This window comes from Rhinichthys klamathensis, unplaced genomic scaffold (genome assembly GCF_029890125.1).
Source record: "Rhinichthys klamathensis goyatoka isolate OS25496 unplaced genomic scaffold, OSU_Roscu_1.1 h1tg000183l_1, whole genome shotgun sequence".
Classification (NCBI taxonomy): domain Eukaryota; kingdom Metazoa; phylum Chordata; class Actinopteri; order Cypriniformes; family Leuciscidae; genus Rhinichthys; species Rhinichthys klamathensis.
In genome coordinates, this window is record NW_026606711.1 from 1430582 (window position 1) to 1452098 (window position 21517).

The window sequence follows — 21517 nt, forward strand, 5'->3', positions numbered from 1 at the left end:
ATACAATGAAAATATATAGGGACACCAAAAAATAGTCAAGTCAAGTCAGGTCATCTTCATTTATATAGCGCTTTTAACAATGTAGATTGTTCCAAATCTGCTTTACAGTGATAATAGGAAATTAAAGTAACAGATTGTTTTGGCTTTATGACAGCTCTAGAATGAAATTATTGGTAACACTTTATTTTGATGGTCCCCCTATAGATTGTCTATTGATAGTCTGCTGACTATAAGTTACTTTACAAGTACATACTTACTCTCATCAGGGTAGTATCTGGATTCTCTATTAAATATTTTGTAGCAATCATTACACTGTATGTAACATGTAAACTGCTATTAAACATTCTGTCAGTATGTTATCAATTTAGGTTGCAGATGTTCAACAGCGTATTTGTAGACATGCAACAAATCCTCAACAGGTATAAATAAAATAACAATAACTTATTTTCCAGTTAAAGTTAGTTTTAATTGATTCATTTCCATGGCAAAGATCATTAGTTATTAACTTAGGTGCCGCTAACACGACATCGTTCTAACAGAAAACCCTTAAGTTATCTCTTAACGCGAACCTGTGAGAACGCTGATGGCGTGCACATGCGTATTAAAAGTTCATTCTATAGGTATGCGCGTTTGAATATATGTGCGCAGGAATGTAGTCCTTCCCTAAAAAAACAACCCTCAACAAACTACTTGTCCGGCCTTAAAATTTATAATACAGAATTTTATCGCTTCGGCGTAGCCACGTGAACCCGGGATTATCCCGACAACGATTCTCTGTACAGAGGTAAAGGGAAGGAGGCCTTCACAGGGAGGGACTAGTGACACTTCAGGAATGCGTTGTCGTCGTGTACAGGCGCAGGTCCTTCATCAGATCTGGATACGGCCTGGATCCGGCGGACTGCGGTAAACCTTGGGATAAACAGAGAGACTAATATTAGCGTAGATGCCATAGTCTGAAGAGTCAAACAGTCTGAAGAGACTCTTATGCTACTTGTATGGTGCTTTTTGTGGAGATTGACTGCCTTCATTCCCATGGGCTTTCCTTGTATGCTTCAAAGTTATGTTAAATATCCACATTTGTCTTCCATGGAAGAGAGAAAGTTCTATAGGAAACAATGATGATAACATTTTCATTTTCTTGCAAATGATTGTATGTGAAGGCTTAGGTGGGATATTGAAAGTGTCAAAGAGAATTTCACAAATGAAAAGATCAAGATTATAAACTAATCTAATCAACTGGTTGCTAGACTACAAGCAGGTTTTTTAACAGGATTATTTCAGTTGAACGGCTTTATCCTCATTAAGATGTGTTGATAAAGCATGAAGGAAAGATGGGGGAAAGGTTTTATACTATATTATACATTTTATTTATATAAAATGTGTATATATATTCAAATGATTCATCCAATCTTTGTTAGAGTTTTACATTGAACACTAGCCTATCAACATGCTAGCTAACATCAAACTATTGAAATGACTTGTGAATCTGTGCACTTCACATGAGTGTCTGTCTATATAGAGAGCGTTTCAAATCAGGCACTTATAAGGGTTCAATTTCAATTTGCATGCTTCCTTAGAAGGCAGCTGTTGTTTTCTCCCAATAAATCCCTGCGTTGTTTATGAACAGCATGTGATGTATGCCGCTCGGACCATAGTGCAGTGCATGCCATGTGAAGCCCTCAGCTCATCCAGCTCTTTCTCTGTCTCGTGTCCTGCAGGTGCTGGAGGCTGGTCTCCACTGGACTCCAATAAGTATCAGTGGCTGGAGATCAAGCTGGAGCAGCGGACGGAGATTACAGCCATGGCCACCCAGGGCCGATACGGGAGCTCAGATTGGGTCACACGCTACCTCCTCATGTTCAGTGACACGGGCCACAACTGGAGACCGTACCGACAGGAAGATAGTATCAGGGTAAGAGTTTAATTCCTCGGTGTTGTGCAGCTTCACCTGAGATGGAGGAAAAACATGCCCAGATAAGATAAAAATTTACACAGCAATAGATTTTAGTAAGTGCAGGACTTAATGCTTTTTTAAAATTTGGATAATTTAGGAGCACATAAAGAACTTTACGGGCACAAATATTTTCCTTAATAAAGGGATACGAGGAGACATTTACAAGCAAAATTACTTTATTTATTTGAATACAAAAGTACACTGTAGGATTTTAAATATATATGCTTTAAACTGTATTTATTTAATAATTATAAAAAAAATTGATTTATATTCTAAACATTGAATCAAAATGCCAGAAATACCAGAAAAATAACCAGAAAAAAATATGTTCTGCATAAATGCTGGATTTTTAAATATAAACAAGCATGAAATACACCAGGGGCCTCATTTATAAACATTGCGTACGCACAAAAGAAGGTGTACGCGCTCTCTACGCAATAATTGGTATTTATAAAAAGCAAACTTGACGGGAAAATGTGCGGTCCTTCACGCAAGCTCTGACCCAGGCGTACGCATAAAAACGGGTGAAATGAGAAATGGCGACACCGTCGGCAGATGGAAGAAACGCGTGAAACTGTAGACCGTTGTGTAAAAGAAATGGCAATACTGCCTCTCATAAATAACACGAAGACTTCACAAAGCAAGTCTTACAATTAACAGCCTACACGAACACCCGTTTGATCGATCTGCAGTGTAAAACAAACAAAATCAAACGAAGATTACAACAGAAATGCAAATGAACACATATTTGCAAAAAGAAAAGTGAAATATGTTCTGCAATAATATTGGCATGTTATGCAATTCATCCTCATAACACAGCTTGTCAGAAGCAATCAAATGGATGGTAATAAAATGCCATGATGCCATCACAACACTCCGGCGATGGAGCGGCAGATGCTTTTTTTGCATCGACTTTGATGTCCGACCATTTCTTTCGTATTTCGGCCACGGTCCGAGGTTGTGAGGCTGCAGCATTAACGGCGTCCTTTTGCCACTCAAGTGCCTTTTTGGCATTAGTAATGCCCACACTGTGCCCTCCAAACAACATTTTACTCCTCTTTTACACCTCGCCAACGAAAATTTCTACTTCACATTGAGTGAAGTTACGTTTCTTTGTTTTCCTCTCTGTGTTTGGCATGATTTTGCAATCGATGAATATTAACTTGTGGGCGTTTCACGGACTATTTATGGGCATCTATGGGCGTGACATGAAGCCGCAAAATCTGCGCTACATTTAGAATTGATTGTGATTTATTAAGGGAAAACTGCGTAGGATGTGCGTGCGCACGGTTTTATAAATCCAAATATTTCTGTGCGTACGCACGTCCTATGTTTCATCCGTACGCCACTTCTGATGCAAATCCTACCCAAAGTTTTATAAATGGGACCCCAGGACTCTAATTTTTAAATGTCTTCCAGCTGCTTATTCAAACTGAGGAAGATAAATTATGCACTCTTACAACCATTGTCATAATTCATCAACAGTAGATCATGTTAAAAAATGTAAAGGGATTTATTTCAGCATCCTAACTAGACTACAGTTCAAAAGTTTGGGGTCAATAAGATTTTTTTTTAATGTTTTTGTGTCTCTTCTGCTCACCAAAGCTGAATTTATTTGATAAAAAATACAGTAAAACAGTAATACTGCGAAATATTATTACAATGTAAAAGAAGTGTTTTCTGTTTGAATATATTTAGGGCCCAAGCACCGATTGTCATGAATCGTGTCTTGTTCCCCTTGTCTCGTGTGGACTTTTATGTTATTTCCTGTTCTGTGTGTTTTGTAGTCCTTTGTAGTTTTTCTTGTTGATTAGTTCCTGATTGTTCCCAGGTGTGTCTTGTTCCCCATTGAGTGTACCCAGTGTTTCTCATGGGCTGTGTCCGAAATCTCCACTCAAACCACTACTCCCTAACCCCTATGTAGGGGGTAGGGAGTAGAGCACTATATAGTGAGCTCACCAGCATAATAGAAACACCACTTTCGGACACTACTCGATTGTCACTCGGCGCCGTTGATTACGTCATTACTGTCGCACTATTTAAACGCGCCATCATCTGTCAGCTGGTGCCGAGACAGCTCTGGGCTAAATAGATTTTTTTTTTATATATAAATACATTACATTATATTGAGCTAAGATTTCTCCAAAATTGTAAAATTAAAAGTCATTTCTGGTCGTTTTTGTTATAATGCGTTACTCCACACATGATTATAACTTATAAACATAAATAAAATTAATACACATATTTCATATATTTTCATTTTCGCGCCACACCGTTTTCTCTTGCCTGTCGACATTAGAAAAAAAAAAGAGATCTACGTTATCAAATATCTTGCTCATAATACTCTTAATAAAACAGCTTTTAGACTCTGTGGAGATGCCACTCAATATTTATCTTTTTTGTGTGTTTGTTCTCGTGATTCAGAAGATTTTGCGGATTAGCAAAAGAAACAGGATTTCTAGACACAGAAAACGATGTGCTGTTATTGCTACGCTAGCGTGACGTCATCAAATTGTAAGTTAAAGATGAAGATGATGCTAGGTCTTTATCAGAGACGGACAGAGGACACAGCTTTATTACTTGAGTAAAAGTAGATACCCCTGGCTAAATTTTACTCAAGTACAAGTAAAAAGTACTACAGTCAGATGTCTACTTAAGTAAAAGTACTGTACTTGTTTTTAAAAGTACTTGAGTATCAAGAGTAAGAGTACATTTTCTTAATATTGCATTACTACTGCCACAGTGCTTACATTTATGTACAGAAACGTCCTACATGGAGTTATGAAAAACGTTATGAAGATGTTATGTTATGGATGAAGAATGTTATGTTATGGATGAAGACGCAGCAGGTCCATCCCGGGAATGTGCCAACCCATGGCCCCACCTCGCCAGACAAATTCGTATTGTCGCGCTGCTCTCCTTGACGTCCATCCGCTATTTTTATGATCAGCGCAATGTATGATGGTATGTAGGGCTTGGGTTAGTGACCATCGGTTGTACACTACTTTTCAAAATGCATTCTGGGATACATTGAGTGGACTATATAGGGTATAATAATCATCACTATACATTTGGACAGCAATACAAATTGGCGAGCTCACTATATAGTCCACTATATAGTGAGTAGTGGGAGATTTCGGACACAGCCATGCAGGTCTTTGTCTGGTGTTGTCCTTCTATGGATGTTATGTGTGTGCATGTTGTCAGTTTTGTTTGCCTTCCTTGCCCGTGTCTGCATTTTTCACACTCAAAAAAATGCTGGGTTGTTTCAACCCAAATTTGGGTCAAATAGACAAACCCAAATGTTGGGTTAAAATGTAATAACTTTTTTTTACAGTTGAAAGTGAAAGTTGAAGTTGGGTTAAAATTTTAAATGACATTTTTAACCCAACATTTGGGTTTGTCCATATTTGACCCAAATTTGGGTTAAAACAACCCAGCATTGTTTAGAGTGCAGTTTTACCTGGAGTTACTTTTATTATGTTTGTTTGACTTAATGTTTGCTGCATCTGGACTCCACTCTCGTTCCTCTGAAACAGCCACCGTGACACCGATGGTGTGAGGACCCAATTGGAATTGCTCCGTTTATTTAAAATGTAATTTATTCCTGTGATCAAAGCTGAATTTTCAGCATCATTATTCCAGTCTTCAGTGTCACATGATCCTTCAGAAATCACTCTAATATGCAGATTTGCTGCTGCTGATTATAATCAATGTTGAAAACAGTTGTGCTGCTTAATTTTTTTATGGAAACCAGGACACTTTTCTTTTGCAAGATTCGTTGATGAATAGAAAGTTCAAAAGAACAACATTTATTTGTAATAGAAATCTTTTGATCTTTTTTAAGAATCTTTTTCATTTAGAGCTATTTTACTCAAGATACCTTCAAAGCAGCGAGCGAAGATGAGCACAACCGATGTCCGTCACATATGTTTCTTCTTTTCACTAACATTTAGATACATAAATTGAGTAAAATGCCAATAATGAATAGATCTAGGTTAGCCAGTTACTTTAAAAGTCCATAGATATTGGCGTAAGTTCATACTGTCGTTTACACTTTCTCCAACATGCGAATGCGATGAGACCCGTTTTCCTGTTTGTTCACGTGTCGTTCGCTATAAAGCCTGTTGAGAACGGTTAGTCACGAATCTGTCTGTCGTCAGAAGCACTTAGAGTTGAAGACGTGAGCTTCTTTTCCCCTCTTCGTGTCGCTCCTACCAGTGGAGGATTTGCACCTTGACTCTTGATATATTTCACAGGCCACTTTAGAGCAAATGAGATGCGCCTCCTCGGCAGGAAACAGAGCAATTTGTTGAGCTTAACGCTTCACTTCACCAGACGGCTGATCCCTTCAAACGCACTGAGAAACGCTACTCAGCTCCCAATTACTCGGAGCTAAGAAAGACCAAATTGCACACATCTCTGACAGATATAAGGACAAAATGAACATTCCTCCCTGCAAAATAATCCACAATAACTCTACTTTGCCTCTTAAAATGGCTAGCAGGACCTTAGCTGGAAAATACCCTGATTTTAAAAACCACCCGAGGTGGTGTGTGGGTGTTAGCTGGTTTAAGCTGGTCTGACTGGTTTCCCAAGCTTGTGTTTAGCTGCTTTTGTGGATGTTCAGCTTGTCTTAGCCTTACAAACTGACTAGTGGATTATATATTCTTTATATTTAATAATATATATATTTTATCATTTTATTTGTAATATTTGTATATTTAATATTTATAGTGTATGTACATGCATTTCTTATTATTAGTTATTTATTTATATATTTAATATACATTTAAAAAAATTATTATAGAATATATATGTGTGTCCATGCGTGCGTGCTCCAGGTAAGACAAATTGTCTCCACAAAGATGGCAATATCCAAAACCCTTGACTTTGTGGGGACATTTTTTGGTCCCCATGAGGAAAACCGCCTAGAAAGCAGACTAAATTATGTTTTTTGAAAATGTGAAAATATAGAAAGTTTTCTGTGATGGGTAGGTTTAGGGTAAGGGGATAGAATATACAGTTTGTACAGTGTAAAAATCATTATGTCTATGGAAAGTCCCCATAAAACATGAAAACACAACATGCGCGTGTTCTTTGTAATAATGCATCTAATGTAAACACTACCTAAGAAACTCATAAGTCGACCACTGAGTTGACTGGTCATAGACCAGCGTAACCAGCCTATCTTAGTTGTGAGATCAGGTTTTTGCTAGTATGTGGATGTTACTGGACAAAAGTGCCTGTATTGATCTCCTTTAATACACAGCCTGAGTGGATATCTGCGCATTGACCCATGGCGATGTTGAATCGCTCCGGTCGCCACAGGGTCTCGCCTCGTGTTAAGTAGAACTTAAGTTATAGACTGGTCTCGTCTCGTCGTATGTGAATCCACCTGAGTTCAGGATCTTTATGATCCAATGGGAGACCATAAAAGATGCAAGACTGCATTAGTGCATCATGTCAATGTCAAACCACAAATATCACGAAAGGTCACGAAACGCTGTTGTTCTTTTTATTTGAGGCTTTTTCTGGGAACTCCAACGCCGACAGTGTGGTGATGTACAAGCTCCAGCATCCAGTCGTTGCTCAGTATCTCAGAATCCTGCCTCTGGACTGGAACCCCAACGGGAGGATGGGACTGAGGCTGGAGGCGTACGGATGCCAGTACAGTACGTATTCAATTTACATATCATTTAACATCTTTCATTTTATGAAATGACAAAAAAAAATATTTATAATTTATTAATTCATTCATTTAATTATTTAAAATATTTCATGTTATGACATGTATTTATTTATTTAACATTGAAGTATTATTTAAAAATCTTCCATGTTATAAAATTTCTATATGTATCAGTTTACTGTTTTTAATCAACCTTAAACTTAGTTTATTTATATCATTTAAATATGGTTTATAGTATTATTATTGTAAGTATATGTTATTTAAAGCTCCAGTCCGTAACTTTTTTAAGTTAAAAATAATCCAAAATAATTATATTAAAAAAAACTAATTCTGCCAGTGGTCAAAACTATCTGCTTGCCATAGCTAGCCTAGATTCAAAACGGTTAGCTTGTAATAATGATTTTAATTCCAGTGGTACTGGTGGGTTTCCGCGGGAAATTCGAGCATGTCTTTGCGTCATTACGTCACACCTGTACACATAAAGAAGGAGTTTCGGCTAGCCGGCTATACTGCGCGTGACGAGATGTTTAGATGTATAGGCTTTTCTCGCAGCACTTTACATGATTAAACTTATGGCATCCAGAAAGATCCAAACAACAATCATCAGTGTCAACTGGAGATTCAGCAGTTATAAAACCCAAAAGACTTCGTACTTCGGATTTAAGGTGGCTAGAGAAAGAGAAAGAAACCGTCTCATGCGAACACAAGGATTTAAACATCGGCGGGGCTTTTGAAAAGTGCGTGAACTCCGTGTTTTGAAGGGGTTCGAAACGGAAGAAGAGACGGCTTTTTTCTGCTGAACAAGTAAGACATTTCAATAGTTCAATCGTGTAACAGTACGTTTTCTTAATTCACACAGTTATGGAGTTTCCTTTGTTGTGCCTTTCTCGTTTTGCTATTATGGAGAATATGAATTCTGAACTACACAGGTAACCATAAAACACATTAAATTTAACATTAGTCACGCAATGCTGATGTTGTTAACATGAACAATTCGAGAACAAAGTAGGCTATAATTTGCACGGTTGCTGTAAATCGCGTTGATTAAATCTAACGAAGCTTATCATGTCGAATGCTTTTTCCCCCTTAGTTGGTCAGGACAAAAATAGATTTTACTTACTTGTTCAGAAGACATTTTCTTATTAAAATTCTTATGTTGGTCAAACTTTCAAAAAGTGAATCTGTGATTCTGTATGACAGTATCCACACAGCGCGGTGACTGACAGCAGCACTCGCCTCAAAGCACTGTGTTCATCCGCGCTGTTTCATGCCGATTTACAACCCACGTAAAGATAATAATTCCGCGAATCACTGCAGTTACAGATTTCGAACAGAGAGATGGCGACAAAGAGGAAAAGATACGGACTGCAGCTTTAAGATTTAAATGTGATTTAAATCGTTCATGTTATGAAATGTCAAATCATTTATTTTTATTTTTTTTAAAAATCATGTTATAAAAGGTATTTATTTATGTAGTATTTAAATAAAATAATTTGTAATCAAGCTAACTATTAGTAGTTTTACTTCTTGAAGAGTGAAACACTGTGACACTTTCAAAACATTAAACTCTTTGATGCCATTTCATCTTCTGAATCAACCAATAGAGTGAGTTTGTGGGCGGGACTATCTGTTTGTGCAACCAATGGAAGATGGGGAGTGTTTAGGAAACCTGTTTGGGAAAACTCATTGATGTCAGTTTGGTACAGTTTACCTTTAATCTAATGCTTCCTTTTTTCCCAGTTTTTTTTTTTTTTTTTCAGAGCGGATGATGTCAATCTTAAGCAGCGCTTGTTCCTAACTCATATGTTGTCATGTGTTATGGCCTAAGAGCAGGCGAGCGTGTCCTGTCCTCTCTCTATCAGTGTGCTGATGTATGATTGGTCTCTCAGAGGTCCTGTGCGACAGCTTTTGTCCTGTGGCTGTTTTTGAATGAGGTGTATTGTCCCTGAAATCACACGGGGCAGAACTGCAGAACGGCCCGTCAACATACACACAATGTTTATTTGCCTGAAGTGCATTAACACAGCATTTGGATTGTTTCCATGTTCGTAAATACAGCAGACCATTAGGGATCAGGTGTTTTTTTTCCCCCATCAGTCATCCAGATGTGTCCTTCATTGAACAGATCCTGCAGGTACTGCCCAGTGTCAGCCGGTTGCATCATTCCTGTGGAGCTCAGGTTTAAACTCTCTCTGCTCCACTTACAGCAGTGAAGGTGCTGAGGCTGAGCTGTTCCTGAATACATTACAAGTGCCAATAGACCTGTCCGCGCCACTGATAATCATGCACAAAGTTTCATTCTTTGCGTCCGGGGTTTGTTGACTCAAACAAACAGATCCATGTTCTGAAGCGTCACAGAGTCCCAGTGTTTCACTCTTCAGGAACGACTCTGAACATTAAACTGACAACACCGGAAACTAATTAAACATCTGAACATCACACACAAAATATTTATTTCTTTATTTATTGTTCATTATTATTTATTTGCTCGTTGTAGTTTATGTATTATAGTTCATTTTCAATGTCTTTATTTATTATAGGTCATTATTTACTTCAGTTTATTTATTTAGACAGTTCATTATTTAATTATTAGAGTTTGTTTGTTTGTTTATTTATGCATTATAGTTCATTTTTATTTCTTTATTATAGTTCGTTATCTAGTTTAGTTTATGCATACATAGTTCATTATTTAATTGATTATTGTGGTTTATTTATTTATGCATTATAAATTTATTTTTAAGTTATTTATTTATTTATAGTTCATTATTATTTATTTGCTCATTGTAGTTTATTTATATTTGTGTATTTGTTGTAGTTCATTATTTGTATGAGTTATTTTATTTTACATTATTATTTATTTTTAGTTCATTATTACTTAAGTAATATTGTTCATTATTTGTTTACTTAGTTTTGTTGATTATTATATATTTTAACTCATTATTTGTTTGTTTGTTTGTTTGTTTGCTTGCTTGTTCATTTATTTCATTACAATTAATTTACTAAATTAAGTTAACTTAGAGTGAAATTAGTTGTCATAAATCCGTCATTTTTACTGAGCATCTCTTCTCTCTGATCTTTGAGTTATTTTCTGAAATATCCACACAGTTTATTTGCTCCTCGTGTGTTTTCAGGCTCTGATGTGGCCGGTTTTGATGGCAGTGGACACTTGCGCTACAGGCCGGATCCCAGCGCCAATCCCGCAGACAAAGACGTGTTGTCCATGAACTTTAAAACCCTGCAGAACTCTGGGATGCTGGTTCATATGGAAGGCCACAGCGGACACACACTCACTTTGGAGTTATTCAAAGGGAAACTCTTACTACTGCTTAGAAAAGGTACTAATATGCATGTACCATATTCATATGCCTTCTTTTGGTGACATTATTTGGTAACACTTTATTTTACAGTGTCCGTGTTAAATAAGTTACATTTACTTACCATAGTATTAACAGCATAATTACATGCAACTAACCCTCAACCAAATCCTAATCCTACTCTAACCATATAGTAAGTACATGTAGTTGCTTAATATTACTCAGTACTTAAATATATAATTACACTGTAACAATAGCCGCGTTTCCATTACCCTTCAAATTGCGCAAATTGAAATTGCGAATTGAAAATACGCTCAATGGAAACACGTCCATTTCGCAAAAACTCCCGTTTATCGCAAAAAAGTTTTTACGCTCGCATGAGGAGGTTTTTCAGGCAATTCGAAAAAGGAATATTTCGCAAAACTGCAATGGAAACAGGTTTTGCGCATTTACATTCACCTGACTTAGAAGACGCGGTGAGTTTGGGGTCCGTGTCCGCAAATAATATAAAAATAATTATCATCATTATTATAACATTTATTAGGCTACGTAGAAGACGCTTTTATCCCAAAAAGGATCAAAGCAATTCGTCACATCTCATTCATAACACAGGGCTAAGATTATCACAAATAAACAAGATTTTGGCGCATATCCAAGTGTTTGTGCGGGCGTGAACACTTGCGTTTTCCTATCAACAGTGGAAACAACTTAAAATAGGCTACTCTATCATTTCTGGTCATACAGAAAATAATAATACATTATTCGCAACTACTTTTATTTGAGTAAACTCACAATAACAAGAGAACGTTGTGCTTTTGTAAAATAAAATAAAACAATCGGGCGCGCTTCATCATGGTCTCCGTGAACTGAAGCGCGAGAACTGAAACAAAATATAGCCTAAGCTAAAGCTTGAAATGTCCACTTTAAAACGAAATCGAATCGAAAGCTAATAGCCAACCTTCTGATTATGTAATCCGTATGAAAGGTGCATTTCTCTCTAAACGTGCACCCGCCTTGCAGCGGAGATGGAGATGTTTTAGCGACACTGATTTTTTATTAATAAACAATTAAAATGCCTTGATATTTTTTCAGACACATTTATTAATTAGGTAACACTTTACTTGAAGGGGTGTGCATAAGACTAACATGACACCTTCATAATCATGACATGACACATGTTATGAATATGAAGGAGGTTTTATGCATGTTTATGACAACTGTCATTAAGTGTCATTCGCTCAATTATGACATTTTTAATGCAAATATGACATTGTTTGAAATGTCTTTGTTATGACACCTTGACATAAGCAAATACATCATAACCTGTCAGTGTCTTTGTCATGACAACTTGACATTACTAAGACAACACAACCTGTCATAAACATGACCTAGCAGATTAATTATCAAACTTAAGAAACCACTTAGCTTTATTGGTTAAAATTACATTAAACTGTCATGTGTTTGGTTTTGACATTGGCTGTCATGAAGCCATTATAACTTTTTAATGACAAATTCAATTTGTACCACTGTAGTCGAGGTCACGAAAAATATTCATGACACAGTTATAATGGCCTCATGACAGCCCGTGTCAAAACCAACCACATGACAGTTTAATGTAATTTAATGTCAAGTTGTCATGACAAAGACACTGACAGGTTATGATGTTATGGTTTATGTCAAGGTGTCATAACAAAGACATCTTAAACAATGTCATATTTGCATTCAAAATGTCATTACTGAGCGAAAGACACTTAATGACAGTTGTCATAAACATAAACCCTACTTCATATTCATGACATATGTCATGTCATGGTTATGAAGGTGTCATGTCAGTCTTATGCACACCCCTTCAAGTAAAGTGTTACCACTAATTATTATAGCCTATAACTCACCTATAAATCACCTTTCTGTAGGCTGTGGTTATATGGCTCTTCTCATTCAACACTGCGGGAAAAATATAATTTCCAGGTTCTAATTTGGCCTTAGAAAACCAGTCAAATCTACATTTTTCTTTTTTCATTTTAAATTGTCAATATTTTAAATGTTTAATAAAGGGGCAAAAAGTCATAAACAAAAATCTGTCGATATTTATTTTTTTGCGCAGCATTTGGTGTGTAGGTACAGTTCAAATTAAAATTTTGGTGTTCAACTTTGCGTTTTAAAAATACAACCGTTCATTTTTCGTTTTGCAATTACGGGTTAAATAAGGAAAAACGAATGGACACAAAAGTGTTTGGACATAATACGAGACAGAGTTCTATATTAACCTCAAAGAAATGCCACAATCAAGACCTCGGAGCAGAAATGAGGGAGAAACACCCAGGAACTTATGTGCCGTTCTCAGTATAAGGGTCTTTCCCTGCCATTAATGCTTGGATAACACACCCCGTCTCCTTCCATTAATAATAATAATAATGTCTATGCGGTGGCTGTGATATAGGCTATAAACCTACCAACATCCGTTACCATGATTTTTGGAATGACTTATCGCGAGAGGAAAAAAATACATTTTAGTCGCATAACATCGGTTAATGGAAACGCCGTCATTTCGCAATAGTTTTTTATCGACATTTAGAAAAAATCGCAAAAGTTTTGCGCAAATCTGTAATAGAAACGCGCCTAATGACACCTTAAAATAAAGTGTAACCCTTTATTTTAAGGTGACGTTGTTACATTGTACTTAATTAACTACATGTATTTATAGAGTTACAGGTAGGGTTTGGTTTAGGGTTAGTTACTTGTAATTATGCAAAATTCACTGTTATTACTATAGTAAGTACATGTAGTAACGTGTTACTATACGTCACCTTAAAATAAAGTGTTACCCATATTTTTTATTAAAAGGGACCTGTTGTGCATTTTTCCCATATTCTCCATTGTTGCAGCTCCTCTCTTCCCAGTCTGTCAGTAACGCTCTGTTTAGTTCCTGTCTCTGTGAAGCCCCTCCTTCTGAAAAGCACACTGTGCTCTGATTGGTTGGCTGGATCAGTGTGTCGTGATTGGTCAAGCACTTTGAGTGTGTTTGTGAAATGTCCCGCCCCTTACCATAACCGCCAGTTTAACACACTACTAACTAATTCAACCAGGCCCCGCCCCTTTATTCTGCGTATGAATTATTTAAATGAGGAATATTGTGACGTGTTTGTTCCCGGAAGAAACTCAAGACTACAATGGAGGCGTTTCAGGGAGTTCAGAAACACTGACACTGATATAGAGAAGAACTCCCGCTGGAGGGACTTTGTGCTTATATATACTTATATATAAAACCTGGACATGTTATTCCAAGACACTTTAAGAACAACATGACATGCAACATATGACAATACCATGGTACTATTCAGCAATTTAAGTTTATTGTTAGTTAAATTATCCAGCAAATTAACAGATGATCTCTCTTACTAATGAATCAGGTTTGCTGGTAAATTGAGAAGGCTTGTTCATAAGGTGTAAGAAAAGCCCTCAGGTGTCGGTCAGAGACTCGGTGTGTCGTGGGCAGCCAGATTCCCATGAGCCATCTGTGATCGCAGCGTACGAGTGTCACTGCCAGCGCCACAGTCTCTCTCTCACACTGCTCAACTTACAACTGCAATGGCACAACGTGCTTTCTGAACACATCAGGGAATAATCTTACATCCAGACCTGTTTTCTGTGAGCTCACATCATTTCAGTTGAGTGGCAACTTATTTTAGACATGCGATGAGATGTCATCTAGAGCCCGACACAGACCTGCGGGTAAACATGGCTGTCATTCAAGACCGGAGCTCTCATTTTAACACTTTACAATAACCTTAGTTAACATCAACTAACAATGAGCAATACTTCTACAGTTAATGTACTGTGAACATGAACAAAACTAACATTAACAAAGGTTAATAAATGGTTTAAGAATATATTGGTCATTGTTATTTGTTAATGCATTAATGTTAAAAAAAAGAGACCTTTTTTGTAATTGACACAGGATATGTGTGTTAATTCACTTTCCAGAATTGATTTTTCATAGCTTGTGAGTCTCACTTCCTCACTTGATGTTTCTGCCAATATGCCTTTTGATACATAGAAATGGTAACACTTTACAATAAGGTTCCATTTTTTAACATTAGCTAACTACATTAATTAAACTAAGAATGAAAAATAATCTAAAGCATTTATTAATCTAAGTTAATATTAATTTCAACATTTACTAATACATTATTAAAATCACCAGTTGTATATGTTCATATTATTTAAAGGTACAATATGTAAGAATTTAGTTTTAAAATATCCATAAAACCACTTGCAGAGTGTTATGTTTCTTTCAATTGTGTACTTCCATTATCCTAAATGTTTCCAAGAACTTGTAAATCCAGAGCAATTCACAATTTTAAAAAGTGCCCGTCTCCTGTCACTTGTCGCCTGTCTATGACGTAATATCCGCGTTATCCCTGGTTTCCGCTCGTACTGCCATAGTAACCATGGCGACAGACGTGGACAACTGCGTTACGTCCTAGCGGCGCGCTCACGCTGTTGTTGTTTCGTTCAAACATTATGGACCATGGCAAGCAGACTTTGGGACAAAAGGAGAACTAAAACGAGGATCAATATCAGCGTGGCGTTTTCGAGATGCCGAGAGCTAGAGTCCGCGACTAACTTCGACTCGACAGAGTCACTCTTGCATGTACTTTATTAGACAGGTGAGCAAATGTACATAAAACTAATCAATGTTATATAGCTCAACATGATGAAATGTTAGAATATGATCAGTATGTTATTCTAATGTTGATCTAGCTCACTGCTAGTCTCATACAGACAAACTAACACATAGAATAATTATAAATTTCAACACACTCAAATGCAGTTTAGTAGCCTGGGAAAACCTAGACAACTTCCGGCAAATTTAGATTTGCTCTGAAAGTTAGTCTGGCAAAGAGCTCATTCAAGCTCATTTCCAATCCGTCGAAATCGAGGCACCAATCAGAAACGTTGGGGCGGGCTTTACACGATGACGACAGCGCTGGGATTTTGAAGCATATTTTGTAGCCTACATTACAAAGATGGATGCCGCCGTCGAACATCACTCGTTCGAATCAGCTATCGCGTCTGTTTTAAGCGATTTGAACGTTTCCATTTAGTTAAAAACTGAGCAAAGAACAACACTCGGAGATGTTTCTCCACCGCTCTGCATACGTCATCTCCTTCATCGCTCTGATTGGGTTTAGCTCTATCCGCGACGTCCGTTGGTGAAGCCCCTCTGGAAATGATTTGTCTATGAAGCTTTGCCAGACCATAACTTAGTTACAACTGAGAATGGTCTGGTTTTAACCAGGCTAGCAGTTTAGTGTAACGTTAGACCAAATGAAACAGCGCTGTTACCTCACAAGTTTAATTCGTCTAATAAACTGACCTGTGTGAGTAATTCAGCAGTTGCGGGTAGTTCGGTAGAATGAAATGTCCTTATTCCTTTATATCCGCGGGATATGATATCTGTCTCTCATTCGCAATCGTGCCCTGCTTCACACCACAGTCATGTTAAAAACATCAATGTATTCACTCATCCATAAACATTATTAGATCCATCGGCATGACGACAAGTTCCATAATTCCGCTTATCACTGCGTCATCAATCTACGCCTTTGTTATTGTAAGAGGTTAGCGACCTCTAGCGGCAAATTATTTTTTACATATTGCAGCTTTAATGGACCTGAGCTACAATGAACAAACAATGATCAGTTGCATTTTTTTTAACTGAATAAATGCATGTAAATGAATAAATACTGTTTACTTCTTGTTATCCAGTAAGAGTTTAGAGCTGATTCATCTTTGTAAATCTGAGTACTCAAATACTGAGTAATCTCAATACTGTTTAGATATAAAGGAGATTTCTTTATCGAATGTTCCGTAATGTTTTTTCTCCGTTTATATCGGTCTGTATTTGTAAAACTCAGGCTGCATGTCTGTATAAATTTGACAATTACTCCTCTGTGTTCGATTAGCAATTTATGTTTGACTTTGGCATTTGGAAATGTGACGATTACAGCACTGGAGGAAGCAGCGAGCTTGTGCAGTTTGGTCATATCGCAGCTTTACAGTGTACAAGTTGTATTTTTTAAAGACTCTTTAAAGCTCAGTTGGGTCAGACCAGAGGAGTTTGAATGCCTCGCATCTGTAAATCTCGGCACATCCCGCTGCTGTCAGGCTTTTCCATCGTAAAGTAACTGAAGTCTAACTGCTCTCTCTGCACACTCTGCTCTCTCTGCTTTCACCATAATTTCAAGCAAATCGAAGATGCCTGCCATCATTTATTAGTGGTGTTTCTGAAAGTGCTAAAGTGGTCTCTCGGCCTCTCTCGGATAATGGCCCGAATGTTTGTCAGAAATACACATGGCACTCTGCTGTTGTCTGTCGTCCAATGGTGGCCGTGCCTTTCTCGTGTTTAAATGAGATTTACTGTGCCGAAAGGACATTGCATTCGCTCTGGATTGTTTTATAAGACATTAAAACGTTGACGTTTAGGAGCCAACGTTGAATATCAATCACTTCAGGCTGGAAATACCTGCATGTGTTAACTTTGGAGGCTAGAAACTTAATAATGAATAATAGATGACTAGAATGTGCAAATTTATAAGTTTCATTCAATATTTGGATTGTCCTGCTCAATGTTGGTTAGTTTAATTCAATCTTATATGCAGTTTCTTTGTAATTCTTTGTGACATTTTTTTACCCAGCTTTTTTTCAAGTATGTTTTAGCATGTTGAGCATTAATCCCAATGTTTGAGTTAGAGAAATGTGGCTGTCTGTGTTAAAAGTGGTCGTTTAATAAAAATAAATAAATAAAAAAAACATGTTTGATTCTTATAGGCCTTTTTAGTGGACGTTATGTTACTGCTGCACCTTAAGATTAAATGTTTCTTTAATGCATTTTTTCTTTGGTTTCATATCTTCTTTACTCTGGAGAAGCATGAAACTTCATGTAATCTCATTGCAAAGGTGAAACAGATTGTTCTACACTGTATTTTCTCTTGTCTCCATCTATGATTGATTGTACATCTTACATTCTTCATGTCTGTATATGAGTTTGACACAGTGCAGGTCCTCCCTATACGCGAAGTATCTCAAAGATGATTTAATACCTAAAGGGCTGTGTGAGTAATTGAATTGTAGTTTCTTTTTGATTTTGACTTCCAACAATTATGAAAACACAATGCCACGTTTTGTTCCTGTCTTTTCATTTAATCCTTTCCTTGAAGTAACATCCAAATCAGTCAAATCTACTCGTACTTTATAGTCTCCTGCCGGGTTTGCTCTATACAAAAAAAACGAAACAAAAAATATGAAGCAAAACACGGACATGTAGGCTAAAGTCTTGGCTTTGGGTGTGTGCTGAACCGGACAAATACACACAAAAACAGGTCAGAATGTCCGTCTTGGGGAGTTTTCCTCTTAAACGCATTCAGTTATGTCTTGAGTGAACATAAACAGTCGGGAAACTAATCGAATGTTTGTCAGTTTATTAGATCTGTCTTAAAGTGACAGCAGCCTAATAAACCTGCTATCTGTCATGTTATTCAAACAACTGAAGAAATTGAGAAATTCTTCACTGAATAACTTTAGTAACATCAATGTAAAAATAAATGAATACTGTGAAGAATATGCAGTTTGATTTTTACATTTGATTATTCAATTTCTGTAGTGTAGGCTATTATTTTTAGTAGCCTAAATTGTTTGTTTCATTTCTTTTTTCTATTGTATTCGTCCTATTGTTTCTACTCCCTGTTGTTTGTTGACTGAAACATTTTGTTTTTTATGAACACACTGACAGGGGCTCCTTAATAGTTTGCTTGTGGCCCCCAGACGTCGAGGACCGGCACTGGTTTGACGATTAAACATACTTATTCGATTTGCCATTTACGTTTGACTTTGGCATTTGTAAATGTGAAGATGACAGCACAGGAGGAAGCAGCGATCACATCTCAGCAGCTAGTGTGCTTTTTAGTGTGCAAGTTGAGATTTATATGTAGTCTGTTGACTGGATTAGCTAAAGTTTGCAGCATTATATATTTGAAAGAGGGTTGTTTGAGAAACGTAGTGGATTCTTTTTGTCTTCAATGTCCTTGGAAATATTCTGACGTCGTCACGTCCCAATCTAAAGCCTAAATAAATATCCAGCACCAATGGACTGAAATGCAGCATATCGGAAGACAAACTGTGGAAAAGGTCTGATAATCAGAAAGAGTCAGACGTGCTGAACGGGTTTTTTTTTAATGTGATGATGTTGTTTTTTTGTTTTGTTTTTTGATGCAGAGACAGATGTTAGTCGCTGGCAAACACTCACTGCTGTCTGTGCCGAATAATACATCTGCAAACAAGCTGTGACATGAAGATTTATGCCCCATATCCCAAACTATTTTATTTTGCTGGTAGTTTGCATTCATCAAAATGTCTGTTTATGTTGTGCTCCAGTGCTTCATGTTTCGCCCCAAACTTTGTTAGGATTTATATATATCCAATGTTCTGACGGCATTGACCAATACTTTATAATTCCATCATCCATCTGACAACCCTGAATATAGATATTACGTTTATTTTGCAGGTCGCCACAGAAATTCATTTTGACACAGCCATGAGTTTTCTGATGAGTCATTCAAAAGAAGACCAGAAGCGTGAATTAAGAAAGTAAATAATCCGTTTTGATTTCGTGTTCCTTTCATGTCTATTTGCAGCATGTGTTGCAAGCTAAATGCATTAAATATGCATAGTAATACATTCACAGTGGATATGCATTTTAATTTTTGCCTTGGCAACTTACTGAAGTACTAGTTGGAAGTACTAACATTTAAACTGAAATTAAAATATACAAAAACAAAAACTAATAAAAATGGCAAAAGCACCTAACATAATCACTAATACCTAAACTAAATAAATTACAATGGAAACTGAAAATATAATGCTAATTTAAAGTATTAATAATAAATACTATATAAGTAATACTAAAATAACTCTTAATTTATTGGCATATATGAATATCAAACATTGATGCAACATAAGCTCAATTCACCTTTGGCTAAGCCCCGCCCCCCTTAGTTACTGTTGCTACGTCCGACAAACTTCATCTGGGCTCTGGTATCAACATGGCTTATGCTGTGACAGCTCTTCCTGCTGAAATTTTATCAAACTTTTATAAAGCAGCAAACAAAGTGTCCGATAGAAGTAGGCAAAAGGGGCTGCAATATACGTTCGAAGGCTATATTCACGACATACAGGTGAAACGCAAGGAACAACAAGGCATCCAAATAGAGGCAAAAGCATACCGGTCACAGTCAAAAAATGAACCACCGCATATCCTACTAATCGAGACGGAGGCTGGGACTAACAATATCAAGGAGCAACACTGTTCATGCAAAGCTGGGTAGGTCTCTATTCACTTCTATAATCGTTATTACAAAGCAAACGGACAAACGTTACGCGAGTATAACGTTGTATTTATTAGCAGCGTGTGCTAGCGTATCAACAACCGGTTTCATGCTAGGTAACGCTAGCTGACAAGGTGATGTTTTGGTTAGCAAAAAGTGTGCTTGTTGATCCTTGAGGGGTTTAGCTGACTGTGAGGACGTCCACACAGTTTAATCCAAAGACGACACTTGTCAGGATTTGACTTCGGTTTTGGCAAGGGAAAAAAACGGACACTCCCCTCCAACCTCTCTGGGAAACGCGCATCTGTGTTACAAATGCCCCAGGCACAACGTTTAACCATATTTTTGATAAAACTACGACGGTAATAATAGCCTGCCGAGTCCAAAAATATGAGACGCCTGTGTTAAAGTCAATGGAGCGCTGTGAAAAAGTGTCGGACCTCTGTGGGAGCTCGTTCTTGGCTGCGCTGTGATTGGTCAATCTGCATTCTAGGTTGTGGCTTAGCCAAAGGCGAATTGAGTGCAGAGTGTTTTTTTTTTCCTGGTTCGGTTAAGACACGCCTCATAATCAAAGCCCTATGGAGCAGTATCAGACTCACATTCTGACTAGAATATGAGTATGAAGAAGTCAGGCTAGGGTTGTGCAATAAGAATGAAGGGTTTTAGCAGAATGTCTCATTGATGTTAATTCGCCTTTGGCTAAGCCACACCCTAGAATATAGATTGACCAATCACAGCGCAGCCAAGAACGAGCTCCCACAGAGGTCCGACACTTTTTCACAGCGCTCCATTGACTTTAACACAGACGTCTCATATTTTTGGTCTCGGCAGGCTATTACCGTCGTAGTTTTATCAAAAATATGGTTAAACGTTGTGCCTGGGGCATTTGTAACACAGATACGCGTTTCCCAGAGAGGTTGGAGGGGAGTGTCCGTTTTTTCCCCTTCCCAAAACCGAAGTCAAATCCTGACAAGTGTCGTCTTTGGATTAAACTGTGTGGACGTCCTCACAGTCAGCTAAACCCCTCAAGGATCAACAAGCACACTTTTTGCTAACCAAAACATCACCTTGTCAGCTAGCGTTACCTAGCATGAAACCGGTTGTTGATACGCTAGCACACGCTGCTAATAAATACAAGGTTATACTCGCGTAACGTTAGTCCGTTTGCTTTGTA

At 37.4% G+C, this 21517-nt stretch overlaps 1 protein-coding gene across 2 annotated transcripts in view; it reads left to right on the forward strand.

The window, feature by feature from the left end:
* Positions 1-21517, forward strand: part of cntnap3 (contactin associated protein family member 3) — a 193344-nt gene that overhangs the window by 52684 nt on the left and 119143 nt on the right. For both annotated transcript variants that reach the window (XM_056261574.1, XM_056261576.1), the window contains exons 3-5: positions 1719-1912; positions 7482-7629; positions 10775-10978. In XM_056261574.1, coding sequence (XP_056117549.1) covers positions 1719-1912; positions 7482-7629; positions 10775-10978 — 546 coding nt within the window. The remainder of the gene's footprint in view (positions 1-1718; positions 1913-7481; positions 7630-10774; positions 10979-21517) is intronic.